Raw genomic sequence first — 21705 nt, 5'->3', positions numbered from 1 at the left:
CTGCTGTGCTGAGGTTAAACCTTCGGTGTCACCGTGTACTGCAGAGTTGTCAGGTCTTGGTTCCCTTAGGTTCTCAATACACTGAGGATCTCCAAAACGACAGTGGGCTCATTATTTTTCCTAATGGAAACAGGGGAATATCACTTTTTTTCCCCTTTGTTTGTTTATCTCAAGTCTTGATTTAACCCTTTCAATATTAAATCTATTGAAACATGACTATAGTACCTCTGACATTATAAGCTTTGCAAGGTTGTGGATCATGACTCTCACTTGCTCACTTAACTTCAGTATTGGATGACAACTGCATTGAAGCACGGAAATAACCAATGATATGTCACTTAAAAGCCCCAAACCTCTCATTTCACGGGTACAGGACTCGCAAGTCTGTTTCTTAAATTGCTGGAACTGGACGACCATGCTTGTCTTTTTTAAAGGATCCACCTTTACTCAAATAAGCCTAAAAAGCAATAAAGGTACAGCACCTGCATAGGTTTAGCTATACACAAGAGCCTCCTGCTTCTAAAACTCTAAAACTTTAATTGTGTTGTAATGAGTTCTTCCACCTCAACACAAGGCCGTTGAAAGTAGCAAAGTGGGACGGACTGTCGGAGACTGGGTTGCAGCCTGGAAAATTTGCATTTAAGTTAAGATAAATAAAATAAAAAATCAACTGAGTAACAGAGCTTTGAAGGAATAAGAAGCAGAAGCACCCCGAGATCTCAAAGGCCCGAGGTATGACATTCTCTTCAGTACACGGTTACACTGACAAACAGCAGCAACACTGCATTGTGCCGGTCAAAGCGTGAGATTTACGGCTGAATTTATAGCCTTTTCTTCACATTTCTCGTATAGTAAACTTCAGACTGCTGACTGCACAACCCTCAAATGCAGAATAAATTGTTTGTTTGGAGGTGAGGGGAGGGGTTGTTTAATTTCTCACTGTAACTCGAATGGGGTTAATATCCACATCGATGAAAATATTGCCTCTTTTTGTTTTGTGTCCTTTTCTGATGCATTCTGTGCTCTAATGTTCGATGGTCAGCATTACAAAAGTCCAGTTTCCTTAACTCTTAATTCTTGAGCTGGATCCATTGAGAGATGATCTGCAACCACTTCAATTACAGCTTCCTCTTGCTATGCCATTATATTAAATCGCTTTGCAAGTTGTGTAGCGCATAAAAGCACCAAACCTTCCATTTTAAAGGATACACAATTTGGAAAGCTTTTTATTTCAACTTATGGACTACTCTCTCCTTCTTTCCTGGGCTTCAAAGTTGGCTCTGAAGTGGGAGTGGAGTTTTTCATTCAAGCCAGGGAGAGAGAGGGCACTAGTCTCTTACATGTGCTTCTAGGTAGCTGTAATTATAGAATTATTTCACAATGGACCCGTCACCAAAGGGTGAAATAGGAAAAAGTCGCTGCAAAGCTTGCTAAGAACGCTTAGTACAGTTTACTTTCACACCATGAAGTGGGCTTTCACCCCCTGTGAAAAAAGAAAAATCAGATTGCACTGGGACAGAGTGACTGCTCTCAGTCCACTGGGACAGTTCCTGTGAACTTCAGGATGTGGGTGGGGAGGGAGGAAGGTAGAGGGAAGCAGAAAGGCCAGGGACCAGCTAACACCTGTCCTGTAGGTAGCAGAGTCTGTCCATAATCCCATCTGGGGGCTCCAGAACTGGACAGTGCTCAGTTCTGAGAGAGCTGGCTATTGAGCAGGTGACGGCACAAAAGCGTCTGTAATCATCCAGCACTTGTTGTATGTGTCTTTGTCCAGTGTACTTCAGTTTCTCGCAAGAAGCAAACTTTGACATGTTTAATTTATTTTTTGTATCATTGTTTCAAACCAGTAATTGCATAGCATGTGAATATGTATATATGTATATACAGTAGCCTCCAAAAGTATCCGTACCCTTGATGAACAAAAAGATACAAAGTTGTTTGTATTGTCTCAAAGAAATAAGTCAAATTTGAATCCTAACAACGCTGCACAGGGAGACCTCAACCGTTTCCAAAACTTTCAGACGACAGTAAATTATTCAAATTTATTCACATACCAGCATCTGTATATTGTGCAACCTCCTCTGACTTGAATGACACTGAGAAATATGATCTATATGTATTATATACTCTATACTATAGTCTTATAGTGTGTATATATACACCAACATCATATGCAATTATTCGTTTGTAAATATGGATGTCAATGTTTGTTTATATACATGGGTATAAAAAAATGGGTAACATATTTTGCTCCCTGATAACTGAGCGAACCGAGTGGTTTTACCAATCGGTAGTTCTCTCACCTCTGTAGGGGAGAGGGTTAAATGGGGGGCTTTTGGTATTAAAAGAAGCCTTTCTTATTCTTAAAGCTCACTTGACATACGTGTTGGTCTCTCACATGAGGTTGGCAGAGATGGGCTGTGTTGTCTGGGTGTGATTGGAGTCCTGGGACTGCAGAGGAGCCGAAGTCCGGCTGCCACAGTTATTGCAACCATCGCCGGCTTCTGTACCAGCTAGCTTTGAGATAGATAGGCTGTGTGCCTCCCCCCCCTACACCTTGCTCCTTCACAATAAGACACAGGGTGCATATTAATCTGCAGTGAGCGCTTCAGTCTGCAGGAGCTCCTGCTCTGACGCAGTTACAGCAAGGAGATGAAATCCTAAGCATTTTCACTCCTCTTACAGGAAAGTGGCCTTAATGGCTAGAAAAACACCATTTATAAATCGTTTTTTCAGTTGCTCAAATGTGAAATGACAACTGAAGCGTTTTCCTATGCCACATTCTCTCCCTTACATCTCCACAGTCATTTCAGGGAGATAGGAGCATGGTAATGAACCCAAGAGAACTTAGAAATTCTTTCCATTGCTTTGTTGCTGTGCGGACTAGATTAAAACTAGTCACTAAATAGCACTAAAATCACTAAATAGTATTTTTTGAGTTATGCACCAACAGTAAAGTGACCGGACATTGCTGGTGAATCCACCATTGAGATTTGGAATGGAGATCTGTCATAGTTCCAGACTATCACTATTGTTAACTACATTTCAAAAGATAGATCCAGAGATGGATCAACAATATTTTTTGCAGCAGTATATCACACATCCATGATTACAGTAACTTAAAAGCAGATATAGGCTGATGTTCACAATGAATGAGCTTTATGCAGACAAAGTAATAGCTTCTTTGAAACTGAGGTTTAACTGTAACACATACTGGCTTGACCTCATTTAGAATTAGAACTACATCTGTTTTTTAAACCAGTGTATGCTGGCCACAGGTGTTGAATGACAATTATCAGAATTGAGATACCGGATCATTCTGCAGGCCTGTCTGTTGACAGTGATTACACCCACGCACAGCGATTTTTAACTGCAGCCACTTCATAACAGGGAGCTCGTGTATTATATGTGGATGTCTTTGACATGCATGTTTGTGTCGTCTCTGTTTCTTGTATTTCTCTATGCATTCTGTGGAAAAATGAAGTAGAATCTGTTCACACGGATTTAACACCAGTGTAAAGTTTACCCCCCCTTCATCTTTTTGATGTAGTCAACACCACTTCGTTACATACACTAACTCTGACATCCTGGGTGAATCCAGCTCAGCTACTGAAAGGGCGTGAAATGCTTTGGAAGTCCTGCTGTAAATTCTGAGAAGTGTTATTAACAGATAGATTTCGTTCATCTCCTTTTTGTTTTCAGGCAAATCTGTGTAAATGTCACTGGAGTGAAATGTCCGTTGTGAACAGACCCCCATGATAGTTGTGCTCCTGCACTGGAAATGGTGCAATAGTTTGCTGTATCAACCTTAGGTGGCCTCAGGTGCTTTCCTCCAAAACCCCCTGTGTTTCCTTCCTCTGTCCAGGTGCTCGGATTGAGGAGTTCCTGTTTGAGAAGCTGGACAGGAAGCTCCCCTCACGGACCACGAATGGTGAGCTCCTGGGCCAGTATATGCTGGAGGCCGCCAACGACTTTGGACCTGGCAGCCCGTATGGTGAGTGCTGAAACACTTGCAGAAACCCACACTCAAATCCTAAGTTTTTAAATCTTTCTTCAGACTTGACATTGTCCTGATTTACTACTTTAATTAAGCTAGTTCTGTAAGAAAAAAAGTTTGAAATGTTTTTTGTTTTTTTTTGTGGGGGGTGCTTTGAGGCTTTCTTAGTCTGGACAGTCCTGGCTCCTGTTCAAATGAGCAAGTTAGGATCAGATCTGTTCAAGCTCTCTGAATGAACATGATGACTTAAAGTGCTGCAGTAGCCTGCCTCAAAGCATGACACTCTCTCCCACTCGTGTTTGCAACAGCCGGTCAATGTTTCTGCTCAAACTTAGTTCTCTCCTTTTGTGCACCTTTTCTCTCTTGCCCTGTTGCTTGTGTTAGATGCCATCTGGGCTCCCAGTGGGTTTATGACCTTTCCGTTTCCTTCAAATCAATTTGATAAATTTGATCTAACTGTATTGTTATACAGTGTTTTGGACAAATGACTTCAAAATAACAGCTCGCTAAACAGTACTTTTCTGGTGCAATGTTGTACAAAGTAATAAGTGCTTTCTAGCTGATGCACATAAAGATCACCTGGTATAGAAGATGCAAGGAGAGAGGAGGTTAGTCCACTCTTTCAACTGATGGTGTATTTAGCTTCTTTGCTGTTTTTTATTAAACTATATGCCACAAAATAGATGAGGTGATATAGATAAACATCTATATAAAGTAAAGAAAACCTAATAGAGTAAGATTTAAAAATATAAAATAAACTGAGCACATGCTAAAATTATTTCCTTTATCATGCAAATAAAATTAGCGTTAAGGTGAACTGCAGCACAGATGGTGCTTGAGTAAGGAAACAAATGGTCTTTCTCTAGTGGAGGGAATTTTTATTATCATTTTTCCCTGAATTAGTGCTGTTTATCTGGAATTTTCATCACCAATGATACATTTCAAAACTTAGAAACGAAGTTGCTTTTTCACTCCAAAATAATAGCTTGCAATGACCTTTACTTATTTAATTGACTTTGGCGCCGTCGGAAATGAGGCAGATGTCAGTTTAATCAATAATGCCAAATGGATGCCAAATATAAATGCAATTGCACGGTCTGCGCTCAGATGGGAAAACAAGTGACTAGTAAAGCCCAGGGTGCACTTAAGGCATTTGCAGTCTAATATTTCCGAATTATTTCTCATCCAAAACAGATATCCAGTTGCCTCTTAAATTTTGGTATTTCGAATGCACAGTGAAGTGTCCATCAGCATAGCATTCAGTTTTATTACTGCCTCATAATGTTGGAGTGCTGCAGTGATCTTAAAGCAGGGAGAGCTTTTCTTGTTCATAGGGGTTTTAGAGGCCTTACCCATAATTTTTCAGTTTGTAACCGTGGCAGCCTCCCCACCCTCCCCCATTAAATCACTGTACTCTCCTCTCCTGCACCCACAGGCCACCCCCAGAGGATCAGTAGCGCTTTGTTTTACTTTGATCTCTGGCCTTGTTCAGTAGAACTGACGTTTTTATTTTTAGATGATGAAAAAATGAAGTGGGGGGGGCTTCTGATTTTGATGCAGTTCCTGGCTCCTTTAACACCACATCACAAGTTATTAACGCTTGGGATGGTGAGCCCACAGAAACTCTCGGTATAAATTATTCACATGGGAAGCTAATGTTTCTTGTTTATATACAGATTCCATTTTGAAGTTATTTTTGGGCTAACAAATTCAGACTTTTTTATATAGCTGTAAGAAAATTGCAGCAGTCAGGCTTTTTTATACTTATGGTTATGGATGAAGTTATTCAGTTATAATCTTTGAAGAGAGTGGACTGATCCTGGAAGTTCCCCTATTGTTTGTTTGCTCAGAGTCTCTCTCCCTCCCCGTATCCTCCCTGCAGGCTGTGGTTTCAGGTAACCGCAAGTATGGTAACAGCAGTATGTGTCTTGGATCTCGAAACTAAACAATGTGGCTTTGTGATCCCTGCATACATAAAATGTGATTCTCTAGGATACAGATATCCTGTCCAAGGGTATCCTGTGGGGGTGCAGCATGGTATACATAAATGTCACAGCAATCAAGTCTTGTCCTAATATATAAATTGAGGACTTTTTCTATAGTTGTTATTGATCAAGTTATTCCTCTCGTAAGGTGCTTTATAGTAAAAGCTTTCTTCCTAAACTCTGGAATGGAAAATGGAAATAGACACTTCTAAACGAGAAGGGTTAATTACTGCAGCCTGGCATACGTATCATAACGTCTTCTATAATGACAACTCGGTACGCTAGTCAGGTTTGTGTGCTCTTGCAACCGATTTGGATGTGAGTGGCTTTGCAGATAAGAAGGCTTGTGACTAGAATTTGAAAATCTGTTGGTCTTTCCCTACAGAGAAGGGAATATTATTGTAAAGATCTGTCAGAAAGCTGCTTGAGACAGTCACAGATGCTGTTTAAATGTAGAAGAAGCACAATGCAGAGCTCTCTGGACAGCCGAAAGGGGAACTTTTTACTAAATGTCTTCATAAATGCTCATGAACCTAGTATAGTTTCCTGGACTTTCCTGCAAGAGCCACCTATGAAAATCGTAATGCAAATCGAAACGGGTCCCCTTACTATATATGGATCTGGTTTGTTTTTATTCTTTCAGTTCTCTGCTAGAATATGGAGATCTCTGATCTCTGGAAGGTACTAGGGGTAGATCAAATAATGCTATATTGGCTACATTCAGAATTAGTTTTTGTTTTGCTTTTGAGTTTAAACAACAGTGGGCATGTTCACATCATCACTATAGCAAAAAAGTGTTTGTCTAAATCAATTTGGACCAGTTTGACACAAAATCGATAGTTGATGATCTGGGACTGCATAGTCAGTTGATGCTACCATCTAGAAGCAGTTATGTATCCCAATCTAGAAACATTAGCTATGTTTCTCAATACCAGCATAGACTTTTTGGCAGAAGGCAGGCAGGCTGTTTTTATGTCAAACAAGCTCATTGCTTAACCCACACACTCCAACTCCCAGTAGGCCTCTTGTAAGAACAACTAGTTTAACAAGGGAAAGGGCTGATAAGAGACGCGTTTTATGATTTATTTCTCAATTAAGGATGTTTCATGTTTGTGTGTACTTTGGCTCCTTTGTTGAGGCCCGTGGGCCTCACAGGATTGTGTGCGTCTCCCAGTTCAGCTGTCTTAGGCTTCGGTCTATGGTGACATGACATTACAGGCAGAATGTAGAGACTGAAAGATTGTAGTTTTGCATTATTTTTGTAAATCATGAACACAAAGAGGGGTGTTTAAAATACACCTTCTATTTGTTTATTTTATTAACAGCCTGCAATCCACTATTGTCTAATCTGGTGACATCAGTGGTTGCAAGCTTTACTAATGCTGCCACTGCCAACATTGTCCACAATGGTGAGCAACTCAACAAACAAGCATAAAAGCCTGTTTGGCCACCATTGTGACACTCCTGGCTACACAAAAGATGATTATAGCCCACAGTGCATTATCATCAATTACTGACCTCCAGTAGAGCTGCACTGACAGCGGCTGCATGTGTTTGATTTAAAGTTTGTGTAATTGTGCAGTGTCCATTAACCACATGAAGATCACATGTATTCTGCCACCCAGTCAATTGTATACACCTAAAGTGAAGTTTTTTTTTAGACCATTCATAAATATAATAATTTTACATTTACAATTGAGAGGAAGCCACTTGGTCTTGTCCGTCATTAGCAGCAGCAGGTTTTAGAAGTCCATCCAAATCATTAGTTTATGATGTTTGCAGACAAATCAAAAACAAAATTTATATTCTTTAATTAGCAAATACTTTGTTAAATTGACTCGGAAGAGGACAGATTTATGTTATGGGCTGCAGTTGAATGTTTTGGTTTTCATTAAATACATATACATTTAGATTAGCAGATGCACAGAAAGGAAGAAAATTAGTGAGTCTATTGTAAAATTACAGGGAAGACCGACTCCATGTAATTATTAAGATTTTGTTCTGTTTGCTTGCTGTATTGCTTTCTGGGGAGAGAGATTAAGGAGGATTTTAACAGGAACATATCAAATCCTCGATGGTCCTTTTGAGAGAGATGGGAATAAATTAGTCCTTTGTGTTTTGTGTCTCGGTGGAGCTCTCTCCTACAGCTGTTTCCAAAGTGACCGCGCCTTTGATCTCTCTCTCCATAGAGTCTCTTCAGAAATAAAACACCATCCAGACATTAGTACAGTTCAGGTACCCCACTCGCTTTATAGAGGCCTGTCTACTAGGAGACGGGCACTGCAAATAGATAACCCAGTATAGACACGTCACTGTATAGACAGGTTCTGTTGTCATACACAACAAGCAGTGAAGAAAAAGTGAAACTAAATGTATTGTGCTATACTGTGCAAAGCATTTTTTTAGTTTAAGACCATTAACTATGAATTGCTTCTTAGTACATTACAAACAAACTGTGATGGATGTATTTTCAACTACATCTTCCAAAGAAGCCAGACATATCCAGTGTATAGGAAAAGTTGTTAATAAAGTTTTTATAGTTGTTATTAATCCTATTACAACCATGTAGATTGTAACCTTATTTTAAGCTATCAATAGTAAAGAGACTTAAGGGACTATGGGCCAGGCAGCTGGAATTGTGCCTCTCTCTATTAGACTTTATGTGATAAACAAAATGTTTGTTTTTTCCTTCTTTCAAGGGCATTTTAGACCAGAATTTCCCTCGGGACCAACCATGTCGTCGGGTTTTTGTTCCGAGCTTTGTTACTTTGGCTTATTGAACCTGTTAATTTAAGACCTTTTTGTTACAAAGCAATTTCCCTGTGTCGGTACATCGCTAATCGTCAGCCTGTGAGGAGTTGTTTAGAGAGCTGCTGCTAGTCGATATTTTATTAAAGAAGTTGATGAGAGACTTAACAGTTTGCCTTATTTTATTAAATCAATAGACTTAAAGCAGTGTATGTCTGAAACCCAAGAGCATAAAAAAATAATAAACAAATGAACCTCGTTTTGGTAATTTTAGGATTTAAAGATTGGCCTAATACTAATTTATTAAGTCTCGATCCTCTTCTAAACCACATGGAAGACTGTTATTCTGCAGGGCATCTTTCTCTTTTTTAAATCTTCTTTCCACAAGAAACTGTTAGTGAGAATACAGCTGTTTAAGGCACTGAAGAGCATTTAAACTTTATAATTGAAAGTGCTTTTCTGTACAGCTGTGTAAGTGGTAGAAATCACTGCCCTTCTTACAACCACCTCCATGCTGGCACTAATCTCAATGAAGATGCTCCCTAATTGAGGTAGAGGAGTTTTGTGATCAGAATGCTATTTTTAATGAGAACCTCGAGACTCCTTCATCTCAGTGCGAAATGTCTATTATTTCATAGTTGTTGAGGCTAAAAATGACTCCACTCCACTCTGCACTCCACTGATTTAAAGTTGATACAGTCACATTACAATGTTTAAACCGTGCATACAGTTGTCCTTTACAACGTCACCCACCAGGCATATTGTTAGAGTATTCTCCCACTTGTGCTAGCAGCAGTGTGGAGTCACGGTCAGGGGCTCTGGACTCCTGAGTGGAGGGTTGTGGGTTCAGTTGAGGGAGAATCTAAAATGAGAATCTGTTAAATGAGAACTGTGGAAGATGAAAATTTAAATTCCAATAAATATGGTGAGTGTGAATAAATGTATAATTATTATTGTTAACTTATCATGATTTACAGCACATTTATTATTATATTAGTATTTATCTCAATTTCATGTTAGTTTTGCATCTCTTGTACCTGTAATGCTATAGCTCTTACAACAGCGGAAGTTAATGAAGCAGAACTTGCAGTCAGAATGGCTTTTTCCATTATGTACTTGGACTCCTCAATTTTGAAAAAAGTGTTTTCTTTACATACCACTCTAAGCTTGGAATCGGCGATTGTTAATTAACTTTGCTCACCACTTCGGGCCCTGTACTGGGCCATCTGCTTCATTTCACACGGCGAGTCTAGAGCGCAAACAGAGCTTTAGCATCTTGGATAGGATGAGTGATACCGCCTCTCAGTGAGACGGCTCAGAGGTGCCCAATACACCAGAGGGGACAGGGTTGCGTGGAAGTCGAGGAAACGGACCCAAGGTGAAGCCTGTCAAGGCCCAAACAGCATTCTGTCTCTGTCTTGGCTATGATGTACGCGAACATCTAGATTTGCACTCACAACGCAGGCTTTTACTGGTTAAGCAATTTGGTAGCCCACTGAAAGACTTAATATCGGTGAAAGATAGAAAATGTATACATTACAATTGGGTTTGATCGCTGTGTATGTTTTGTTAATTCTCAGAGCATTTGTCTTGTCAGCAAATCTGTTGGTGCCTCTTCACCGAGGAACAGCATTAGTGATCTGGCCAATATAAAGTCATTAATCATTGCGAAAGCCCAAATGACCCCAGAAATGGTCAGGGTTGATGTGCTTAGTGATTTTATCCATTACTGTCAGTGAGAGCTACTCTTCCTGCATGTCTGTCCATTAGCTCTCCCCCCCGTGGCCTTTAAAGAGCAAATAACAGGGCGCCGTAATATAGTGTTAAAATAATTGTTCTTTTCATTGCTCAGATCTGATGAATTATTAAACTTTTTTTCGATTTTGTAATCAATAAAAATCATTAGAACACATGCTGGAGCCTGTAGAAAAAAATAATTGGGGATTTCCAGAGTTAGGTCAAGAGAAAAAAATAAATCCTCCAGACATGAGCAATGGAAGAATTACATGCAGGTTATATTGAGCAGGAGCAACAACCCTGTGTGCAGGATGTCTACTTTTCAGCAGTAACAAAGTCCGAGTGTCAGTCAGATGACATGAATTGGTTGTGGAATTGGCAGATCGATTTTTCTCCCCCAATTGAGTTTGCATTTTAGATGTATTGAAAATTATCAAAGAACGAGGTTAAAAGTAGGAAGTTCCATGGCAACCATAACGGGATGAGTGTTTTTAATGTGAAAAATATAATGAGATGTTAGAGTAACACTGCTACTGAGGGAGTCCCCCTCCCTCAAGACTTTTCTTCCTGTCTGTTTTATTGTTTGAACTGTAAAACCTATAAAGTAGTTTCAAGTTTCTTCTTAGTCAGTTGCATTAATTGTAATTGATTATGGAAAGTTTAAATGTATGAAGTATGGGGAAAAGCATTTGTTATCCTACAGGTGTCTCTGTAGCCACTCCAGTTTAACTAAAGCAAGTTATAATCAAATTAACTCCACTTTATTTTTGATACTGGCAAAGTATAAATTAATGTAATAGAGAAAATAAAGCAACCAAGGCTTTTTAAAGGGGTTTATACAGTATTTTGTAAGTATTTTCTTATATTCTCATATATGCTCTGGTTTACAAAATCACACTGAAACATTGTCAAATTATTCTAAAAGTATTGTGTAGATTTACCTTTTCCACTTAACCCCTACATTCTTAAAGGAGGATTATCAATTACTAACCCTTGGATCAAGAAACCACATTGTGCTCCATAGCCTGCAGTGGTTATTTTCCATGTTCACATCCTGAAGCGTTCTGAAAGCCTTTTATTGTGTGTCTCAATGCCATTGCTAATCCTCGAGTCGAGTGCTAGTCCTAATCTCTTGACTGCTGGCTTGGCCGGTTGTGCTGTCGTGGCCCAGCGGGGGTCCAGTCTCATGCTACCCAGGCCTTAGGGATAATCCTGCAGCCCAGACAGAGACTTCTAGGTCTTTTAGAGGATTGGGGCGGCCCTGCCTTTGGGGAATTAGTCCACTGTGTCTCCTGCCACTCATTGAAAACCTCCCTGCTTTGCGCGTCTGCAAAGTTCTCAAGGATTTTTGCTTATAAATGTGTGTGCCTGATTGATGTGGGTGAAATACCATGAGTGATATAAAGTTTTTCGGTCCACAAAGATCTCTCTCCTATGTTGGCATAGTCGTCTTTTTGTAAATGTTGTTCTGTACAGTTTTTTGAGACAAGTGATGCAGAGACGAGACCCCTATTTTCAATTACAAAGCTATTTCTCACTCTGTTAAATAACTGATAGAAAGATGTTCCCCTGGGGATCGATGTTACATCACCATCTCACTTTGAGATACTTGGTTTTGCTGCAACTTGTGAATTATTGATTGCGGCAGACTGCACACTCTGCTTGACAGCCTGCAGGGAACCATTTTACTGAAGGCGAGAAAAGAGAAGAAGAAAAATGTCTGTCTTATAATAACAGTGGGACCCATAAGCTGACTCCCATGGAACAAAACCTCATGAAGATTTTATGGCCGGACCTCTCTTTTCCTTCTTTCATATAACATGTTGTGTTGGATACATAAAACCTGACCTGACCTGCACACCAGGATGTATGTCAAATCAGAAACACTATAGCAGAGACTATGCTATCATGCATCCAAAGCAGTTTGAAAACTACCCTAAAATGTCTGCTTTGCATTGAAGCACATCTTTTTTTATATGCAGATTGAACACAAGGCCTGCTAATTACATCATTGCTGTGATGGAAACTTGGAGTGTGTGACCGTGGATTTATGAGTTGGAGAACAGTGAAGAGGGGCTGAAACAGTGGTTCACTAGTCCAAACCCCTGAGGCCACACACTGTCTGGGTCTTTAACCACACAAATATATATATATATATATACAGTGAGGGGAAAAAAGTATTTGATCCCCTGCTGATTTTGTACGTTTGCCCACTGACAAAGAAATGATCAGTCTATAATTTTAATGGTAGGTGTATTTTAACAGTGAGAGACAGAATAACAACAAAGAAATCCAGAAAAACGCATTTCAAAAAAGGTATAAATTGATTTGCATGTTAATGAGGGAAATAAGTATTTGACCCCTTTCACTTAGTACTTGGTGGCAAAACCCTTGTTGGCAATCACAGAGGTCAGACGTTTCTTGTAGTTGGCCACCAGGTTTGCACACATCTCAGGAGGGATTTTGTCCCACTCCTCTTTGCAGATCCTCTCCAAGTCATTAAGGTTTCGAGGCTGACGTTTGGCAACTCGAACCTTCAGCTCCCTCCACAGATTTTCTATGGGATTAAGGTCTGGAGACTGGCTAGGCCACTCCAGGACCTTAATGTGCTTCTTCTTGAGCCACTCCTTTGTTGCCTTGGCTGTGTGTTTTGGGTCATTGTCATGCTGGAATACCCATCCACGACCCATTTTCAATGCCCTGGCTGAGGGAAGGAGGTTCTCACCCAAGATTTGATGGTACATGGCCCCGTCCATCGTCCCTTTGATGCGGTGCAGTTGTCCTGTCCCCTTAGCAGAAAAACACCCCCAAAGTCTAATGTTTCCACCTCCATGTTTGACGGTGGGGATGGTGTTCTTGGGGTCATTCCTCCTCCTCCAAACACGGCGAGTTGAGTTGATGCCAAAGAGCTCGATTTTGGTCTCATCTGACCACAACACTTTCACCCAGTTCTCCTCTGAATCATTCAGGTGTTCAGTGGCAAACTTCAGACGGGCCTGTACATGTGCTTTCTTGAGCAGGGGGACCTTGCGGGCACTGCAGGATTTCAGTCCTTCACGGCATAGTGTGTTACCAATTGTTTTCTTGGTGACTATGGTCCCAGCTGCCTTGAGATCATTAACAAGATCCTCCCGTGTAGTTCTGGGCTGATTCCTCACCGTTCTCATGACCATTGAAACTCCACGAGGTGAGATCTTGCATGGAGCCCCAGACCGAGGGAGACTGACAGTTATTTTGCGTTTCTTCCATTTGCGAATAATCGCACCAACTGTTGTCACCTTCTCACCAAGCTGCTTGGCGATGGTCTTGTAGCCCATTCCAGCCTTGTGTAGGTCTACAATCTTGTCCCTGACATCCTTGGACAGCTCTTTGGTCTTGGCCATGGTGGAGAGTTTGGAATCTGATTGATTGATTGCTTCTGTGGACAGGTATCTTTTATACAGGTAACGAGCTGAGATTAGGAGCAGTCCCTTTAAGAGAGTGCTCCTAATCTCAGCTCGTTACCTGTATAAAAGACACCTGGGAGCCAGAAATCTTGCTGATTGATAGGGGATCAAATACTTATTTCCCTCATTAATATGCAAATCAATTTATAACTTTTTTGAAATGTGTTTTTCTGGATGTTTTTGTTGTTATTCTGTCTCTCACTGTTAAAATACACCTACCATTAAAATTATGATCATTTCTTTGTCAGTGGGCAAACCTACAAAATCAGCAGGGGATCAAATACTTTTTTCCCTCACTGTATATATATGGATTAAGCCTTATTGGGCATAGTGAACTAAAATCGCTTACTGTTGGTCCCCAAGAGTTATTGTAATTTTTGAATCAGCACTTGGAGGAGATAAGGGGGTGACTATGAAGAGCACTATCCTCTCTAACCCATTTTTATAACGTTTACTCAAGGGTACCTCAGGGTTGGCCTTCTGAAAGTCCTGCTTTTTTCTGTTTATTTATTGATGCATTTATTAGCAGACTTACGAAAACTTAAACAATTAAAAACTTGGCTGCCTATATTTTGCCATCACCACACAATATATATGTCTTCGCTATCTCCTGTTTCCTGACAGTTTTGGCATTTGTTCTTCAATCTTTTCCAGGTAGCACCCTGATAAAGGTTGGGGAGAGCCAGCGGCGTCTTGGGGGGGCAGAGCGTGAGTTCATGCACACCTCGGCCATCAACTTCCTCACCCCACTCAGGAACTTTCTGGAAGGCGACTGGAGGACTATCTCTGTGAGTGTCGGGGGCGGGGGGAATGCAATCGCATTGCTTAACTCTTTTCGCTCACATTGGAAAAACCTACAACAAGGAAACCTGACAGTTGCAGCCTTCTGTTGCCATCCACTCATTGAACAAAAAGTGTGCAGGAGACAACAAAGGGGACTGCAATCATATTTAGAAAGTGATCTTGAAATCAGAAAGTTGGGTGGGAGTTTTGATTTAATCAACTAGTAACCCAAAAATGTATCTGTATCCCTCATTTACAAAATTCAGCTTTCACTTCTTGGATCTATAATATTTTATATTAAAGAAGTCGAACACTAGAGACAGGCAAAAGAAGGTACAGTGAGAAGGGAAATATTTCCTTTAAAAACAGAAAACCTCCAATCTGCTCTTGTTTTCAGTTATGGCATTTAATATGAGGGTATTCCATATCTGCATCCCCCCCAGTGTTCTCTGATTTTACAAAGAACCACAGCTGTTGAAACCTCTGTCACAGCTTTTGATGCAGGCCATGTTGTTTGTTCCTTGATCCTCAACACAACCAGATGATCCTCTGGTTTTGCCCTATTTTTTTGTCCCGTCCCTGCAGAAGGAGAGGCGTCTTCTTCAGAACCGCAGGCTGGACCTGGATGCTTGCAAAGCCCGTTTAAAGAAAGCTAAGGCGGCCGAGGCCAAAGCAGCGGTGAGTTGTCTCGTCCGCCGCCCACCCGCCCACTCGCTGTCTGTGTCCTTATTACAGGAGCTCCTCATATCCACATTTGCCTACTTTCTCATTTCATGCACATTGCACAGCTAATTACCATGATGACTTTCAAAACTTTTTATATTTCTACTTTTTGCTGCAGTGCTATAAACCCTCGTTCCTCTTTCATCAATACGGAAGCAACGTTCAGTGAAAAGTAATCTGTACTTTAATTGTCTTTGAAGGTCTTTAGTGGAACATGTACTGTTGCTCTGGAGCGTGAAGCTTTGAAAATCATCCCATAAGTACACCCTGCAGAGATCTCTTCTGCAGTTTCTAATAGGAATATTATTTTCTGGGCCTAGCTGAGGTAAAATAGATTTGGCAAAGATGCTAGTGAGAGGATATTAGTTCAGTGCCATGAGAGGTGTTGGCTGGTTTCTTAAATCATGCCCTTCACCATGTTCCCCCCCAAGCAGTTCTTTTGACTTTCTGTTTTTTGCCACACTATAGCCAGTGGGGGTTTCACCACTGCATTTTCTTAATGCATCACACATACATTTCCTTGCAGTATTTTCCCTCATCTTTAGATAATCACTTTTATCAAGGGCTTTTAGTTAGGGTTGCAAATATAAATTCACACAGAAGCAGCAACAGAAAATCAGTCATTTCATAAGGTGCACAAGACTGAAATGATGTGAGCTGGAAATCCTGTGGTGAAATTCAGTTTGGTATCAAAACAGAACCTCTATATTGTGCTGTAATTACCCCCAACCAGCAGGAGGCGCCACAATCTGGTTAAGAATGTTTCAGGGTTAGTGTTATAATGTATGTTCCTCATCTAAAACTAAAATGGAAGAAAGGCAAACATTTACTCAACTTTATTTCCCTCTCATTTGTTACAAATACTGACATGTATTTGGACCGTTTCAGTTTTGCTTCTGGTGTCATATTTGCCTCAAACCACTCGCATAGTTTGCATGATTTCCAGCTTGTGAACAGTGGAGACTTTAAATTCAAATTTGTTGATTCTATTCCAGCTTGTGAAATCCAGTAAAAATTAACAGTTTGGAAATTGCTTTCTCTGAGTACAAGACCCCAAGTCTTCAATCAGCCCCCAGAAACCCCTCACCCAGTTTACTTTTATCACAGACACAAATAAAGCATGTGAAGGTTGCTTAAACCTGCAAACAAAAGCATTGCAGATAGGGCAAGTCTGAAGAAAAGCTTTGACCGACCCGCAAAGTCCAAATCTGTACACTTAGTGTTTATTTTATTGTTAGAATCCAGGTCCTACTATTTATAAATCAAAACGCGAAAGGGTACAACTTTATAATTTGAGATTCGCGGGTGGTCTAGCATCTGGCTGCTGAGATGCTGAACATTTTTCTGGGTGATAAAATCTTTTAACAGTTTCCAGAATTTCAAAATGTGAGGAATTTAAAGGCCTAACTTCTTTTAAATTGAACTTTTATATTTTTTGGTCTTTTTTCTTAGTCTTTTTTTAAATCTTCCTTTGGGTAAAGATTTCATTCATTTTTGACTTGGATAAAGTCAAGGACTGTATAAAGTAATATGTAGAAGACTGCAGCTGTGCAAAGTTCTTCAGTGTGGTTTATGGCCCGTGTGTAAACAGTGAAATGGTCTTTGCTTACATTTATTTTTCTTAAAACTGCTGGGTAATTTTTATTTATTTATTTTTAACCACTGCTTATATGCAAATGTTAGTTATTTCACATGTAGGAGCAATTGGAGGTTAGGCTATACCTGTATTTAATGCCAATATGCATATTATCTAGCAGGATTTCAGGAGATGTTTTTGTTTTTAAAAGGTTGGGCATATAAAATAATTTCTACAGAGGTTTATAATAACATTTAATGGAAGAGCTTAGAATAGAATATTTCTGTCAAAACACATTATTTTCTTCCATCAACCGACTTCTAAATTACATTTATTTGCGCAATTTACAATATTAATATAGGACATGGTAGAACTGAAAGTTAGAGAAATGACTGTGTAATCGACAATTACACAGAAATGTGAAACACCAGTGAGTTTCAAGGCTTCCAGTTTTCACAAATCCTGCCCTCAGAATTTTACTTTCCTTCACCATTGTGTTGTTAATCTTCATCTTGAACCAGGCCTCCATATTAATTGTGTACTAACATGTTTTTCTGTTGTAATTCACACAGTGTGAGGGAGAAGTGAGTATTGTTGTGTGCATTGTGTTGCTGTGTTCATATTTTCACCTTCTTTTGAAAGACCTAGCTTCCAAACTCCTCCCCACCCGAGTCTTGTGCCATAGATTTTAACGCCCATCCCAGAATTGAACAGTTTTGTGATGAATCTTCTTGTTTGGGACAGTGAATCCCAAGTTGAAATATTGTTTGATGCTGAAATAAAACAAGAGTGTTTGAAAATATGAATCATTCATATTGAAATAGATACGTTTGCAGTAAAACAATGCATCCATTGAACTGGTATATTGGAGCTGAAATTTGATAACTGAACAGCGTCATTAGTCATGATCGGCTGGTCAGTATTGCTCATTTTAAAAGGATTATTAACTCTGCGTACTTCTGTTTGGCAGCAAATTTATTCTGCTTCCTGTAAATAATTGGCAGACCAGATGGTTCTCAAAATCATCTGAGGACACAGCCTTACATGACATAATATCGCTCCACTATACCTTTCAGTAGTCATAGTCATGGATCACTTGCCAAGATTTTAAAAAACAACTCTCATTTAGTAGTATCCAGATCTCAGTTTTTTGTTTTGTATTTGTAATTTTAAAGGTCAAGTTTGAACAGTTTTGTTCTCTTCTCTTTTCTATCTGTAGTCTCTGCAGATTAACACACAACAAATCCAATTTCAGAATTGTAATGAGCAACTGCATATACATTTGGATGAATTAATTGGAAGAAATAAAACTATCATCTCTTATTTATATCTCTCTTTAAACCTGACCTTTAAAACCATGCATGGCGAGTGCCATCTTAAACACACAGATTTAATTCCTTATTATATATATTTATTTTTAAGAAACTGTCTGAAAGTAAAGCAATAATGGCTTTAACTCTAGTGGATCTATTGGTGGTTGTAAAGTTGCATTGCAGCTGGGTCAAACCGTACGTTACATTACGTTGTTCATAAAGTTAATATTGTAGTGTGGGGCACCATATAGCTACTGCTGCCAATTGATTATGAAGCATTTACACTCCCCAAAATTTAATTTGAGGAGAAATGCAAGTTTGCGATGCCCGACAAATAATTAAACAAAATTTAATTTATGTTCAAATTGTACTACTAACAGCACTGTACAGAGTACCATTGTATGCTTTACAAATAATGGCATGTTTTTAAACAAAAACAAATGTCACACTTCTTCACATATCAGCATTCTTTTGTCTGGACCTTGTCTAGAAGCTTCTAATGGTCACCCGTTTCCATGACGTATTACAGGAGGTCGCATACACAAAACGGCCATTAGTCTTATTCATCGTAATTCAGCTGTTTGTTCAATTTGCTTTGACTTCCACGAGCTAGGTGGTGGATATATAAAAAAACAACAACAACAACAACAAAAACACAAAAAGCTGAACCCACCCATTTCTAAGTCTTGGTCTAAGATGGACATTCCAGCATGATAACAATCCAAAGCATGCATCCAAGTCTACAAAGAAATCAACGTTTTCCAACGGCCATTGTAATCTTCAGACCTAACTCTGATACTGTAGGACATGTGATTTTAACTTACAAAAGCAAAGTACCAAGACATCTGAGGGAGCTGGAGAAAGTCTGCCATGAAGAGTGGTTGATTAAATCCCTCCTGAATTGCCAGAGCTTTATACAAGACTACAGGAAGTACTTCAGTGTCTAAGTCATGGGGGGTGGTACACAATACACTACACAATACTGATTGCTGGGACGTGAATGATTGTCATGTGTGTGTTTTTTTTTTTTTTTTTTTTAAATATACCAAAACATAAGATGTTGCTCTGTGCATTGTAGTTACTTAAAAAAAAATAAAAAAAAAAAAATATATATATATATATATATATATATATATATATAATGTGTTTATTTGAGAGAGGGGGTGGAGGGGGAGTTTGCATACATGCATTTCTGTTTTTACATCATTTATTTGTCAATTTATCAAGGGTATGAATACATGTGGAGGCCATTCTCATTCAGTAATGTAGTTAAATTTTTCTTCATCTTCATACCCCAGGGAACAGTGCAATGTGAGATACAGTTTGACCGTCTGAATGATCATCCTCTAGTGGTGAAGAGGGAAATGGACCTCATTTCACCACTATAGAGGACAACAACTTTTGTGTGCATTCAACAGTTAATTCTCAGGAGAACAGGGTTTTCTCCTAAGGTTGTGCAATTCTGTCACTGTTTAATTGCTTTGGAGAAGCTCACGGCATGAACTTCATACTTGCATGTGCTTATTAAACAGTTTCTACTGTGTGTTTTAAGGAGTTGGGGGTGATAGGTTCACACTCATTTTTGTTAGGTGTGTTTTTTGTGTCTTAATGGCAGCACTGCCAGGTCTGTAATTTAAGTGTAGTTGTTATTTCAAAATGCAGAAAAGGGGTTTCTGTTCTATGTTCACTTGGTCATTCTTTTCCTAATTTCCTTCCCATCGATTCAGTGTTGCAGTGAGGGACTGAAATGAACTATCAAAGGAGATAATTTGACCATTTATTTTACTTCCAGCCCAGATCAGGACCGATAAAATGTACTGTAAGGAAAGTGTGCTACAGCTGCTCTGAAATTAGTGAACATCCCTTCAGAAGCATCTCCCATCTATGATTGTTTCATGACACTTTATAAAGAAAACAAAAAATGAAATTAAAAATATTTATAATTATTGTAAAAAAATAATAATGGGCTGTCATCAATATCTGTTAAATTAACCTAGTTTGAGAAACCAAGAAAAACAATTATACATTCCTTTTATTTACACACACACACACACATGTATGTGTGCATATATATGTTTGCGTGTATATAATATGTACATGAATGTATTACTTATTAGTATTTGTCTTGGTGTTTTAATAAACTTGTACTGAGGACAAAACTATAACTAAACTATTAAGTTGTGTAATTATATTATCTAACTATATTATCTAATTACAGAAGTCACTAAATTTAAACTATGCTGACGGACATTTATTAAACTGAAACTTCAATGGACACTGTTGTACATTTGTGCAGGTATTGCTAAAAAAAAAAAACTAAAGGTATTTCAATATTAGAACAAAGAAAATATATTTGAATTTCATATTAGTGGAAAAATAATTCTGTATTCAGCAAAAACAACGTGTATGTAATTTTGCATTCAAAATTTTGGATTGTTGGATATAATAAAGTTATAGCAAACATAATATAAGCTCAAAGTTTAAAAGTGGTTGTATAGCTGTATTTAATATGATTATAAACTATATATTGCAGTGTCCGTGTTTATAATTATTAATAATAGTAATAATTGTAATATTACTATAGAATAGTTTTTTTCTGTCAGGTAATTGTAGTCGTTATAAATGGGATTTGTTATTCTGCAGCCTGTACGATACTTACCAAAATAACCAAAAACTCATTTAAATGTAGTGTAATACTGTGGATTTTTGTGTGACCCCATAGATCAAATAATTAGTGATATCTTCTTGCTACATTTTCAGTGTTGTTGCTAACTGAACACAACTATATATTCTTTTTGTTCCTGATCTTGGAGGAGGGATTTAAAAACTGTCTGAAACTGTTGCGTATCTAACACTCCCTGAAACATCCACAATAAGGTTAAAGCTAAGTTAAAGGTTAGAAACGGGGGGAGAAATACTGTGATTTTGGTGGCTGACTCATCTCCCCCCCAGCAGTGATAAGGTTGTCTTCATTGACTCCTTTCTGAATTTGTTTGTGTTGATGCATGACTTGTGTGTGCGCTCTGTTCCCGCCTGTAGGCCATGCCAGATTTTCAGGAGACTAGGCCTCGTAATTACGTTCTGTCTGCCAGTGCATCTGCGGTAAGGCATCCAGCAAACGTGCACAGCCACCCATTCTCATTCTCGCACACACGCACTCCAGCTGTCATATACACCCAAACTGCCATCATGTTAACAGTCCAAGCTGCACTAGAGTAACATACAACCAAAAACACTGCGTCCCTTTCTGTTGGGGTTTTTAACTGTCTGAGGTATGCTTAGTAAATGTACCTGAAAATGACTCTAGAACAGTGTGTCATCAGTAATATTAAAAATAATAATACATCCGAGCTGATGAGACAATTTGCTACTAGTCCCTAAAAAACATGGACACACA

At 39.0% G+C, this 21705-nt stretch overlaps 1 protein-coding gene across 9 annotated transcripts in view; it reads left to right on the top strand.

The window, feature by feature from the left end:
• LOC136758451 (endophilin-B2) overlaps positions 1-21705 on the top strand; it is a 64585-nt gene that overhangs the window by 26833 nt on the left and 16047 nt on the right. For 5 of the 9 annotated variants that reach the window (XM_066712830.1, XM_066712829.1, XM_066712827.1 and 2 more), the window contains 3 exons: positions 3866-3994; positions 14568-14701; positions 15282-15374. In XM_066712830.1, coding sequence (XP_066568927.1) covers positions 3866-3994; positions 14568-14701; positions 15282-15374 — 356 coding nt within the window. Of the gene's footprint in view, positions 1-3865; positions 3995-14567; positions 14702-15281; positions 15375-21347; positions 21411-21705 lie in introns of all 9 variants that reach the window. The other 4 variants (XM_066712825.1, XM_066712822.1, XM_066712824.1 and 1 more) reach the window with 1 other exon arrangement.

This window comes from Amia ocellicauda, chromosome 9, assembly GCF_036373705.1.
Source record: "Amia ocellicauda isolate fAmiCal2 chromosome 9, fAmiCal2.hap1, whole genome shotgun sequence".
In the NCBI taxonomy this organism is placed as follows: Eukaryota; Metazoa; Chordata; class Actinopteri; order Amiiformes; family Amiidae; genus Amia; species Amia ocellicauda.
This window is presented reverse-complemented; position numbering and strand designations above follow the sequence as displayed.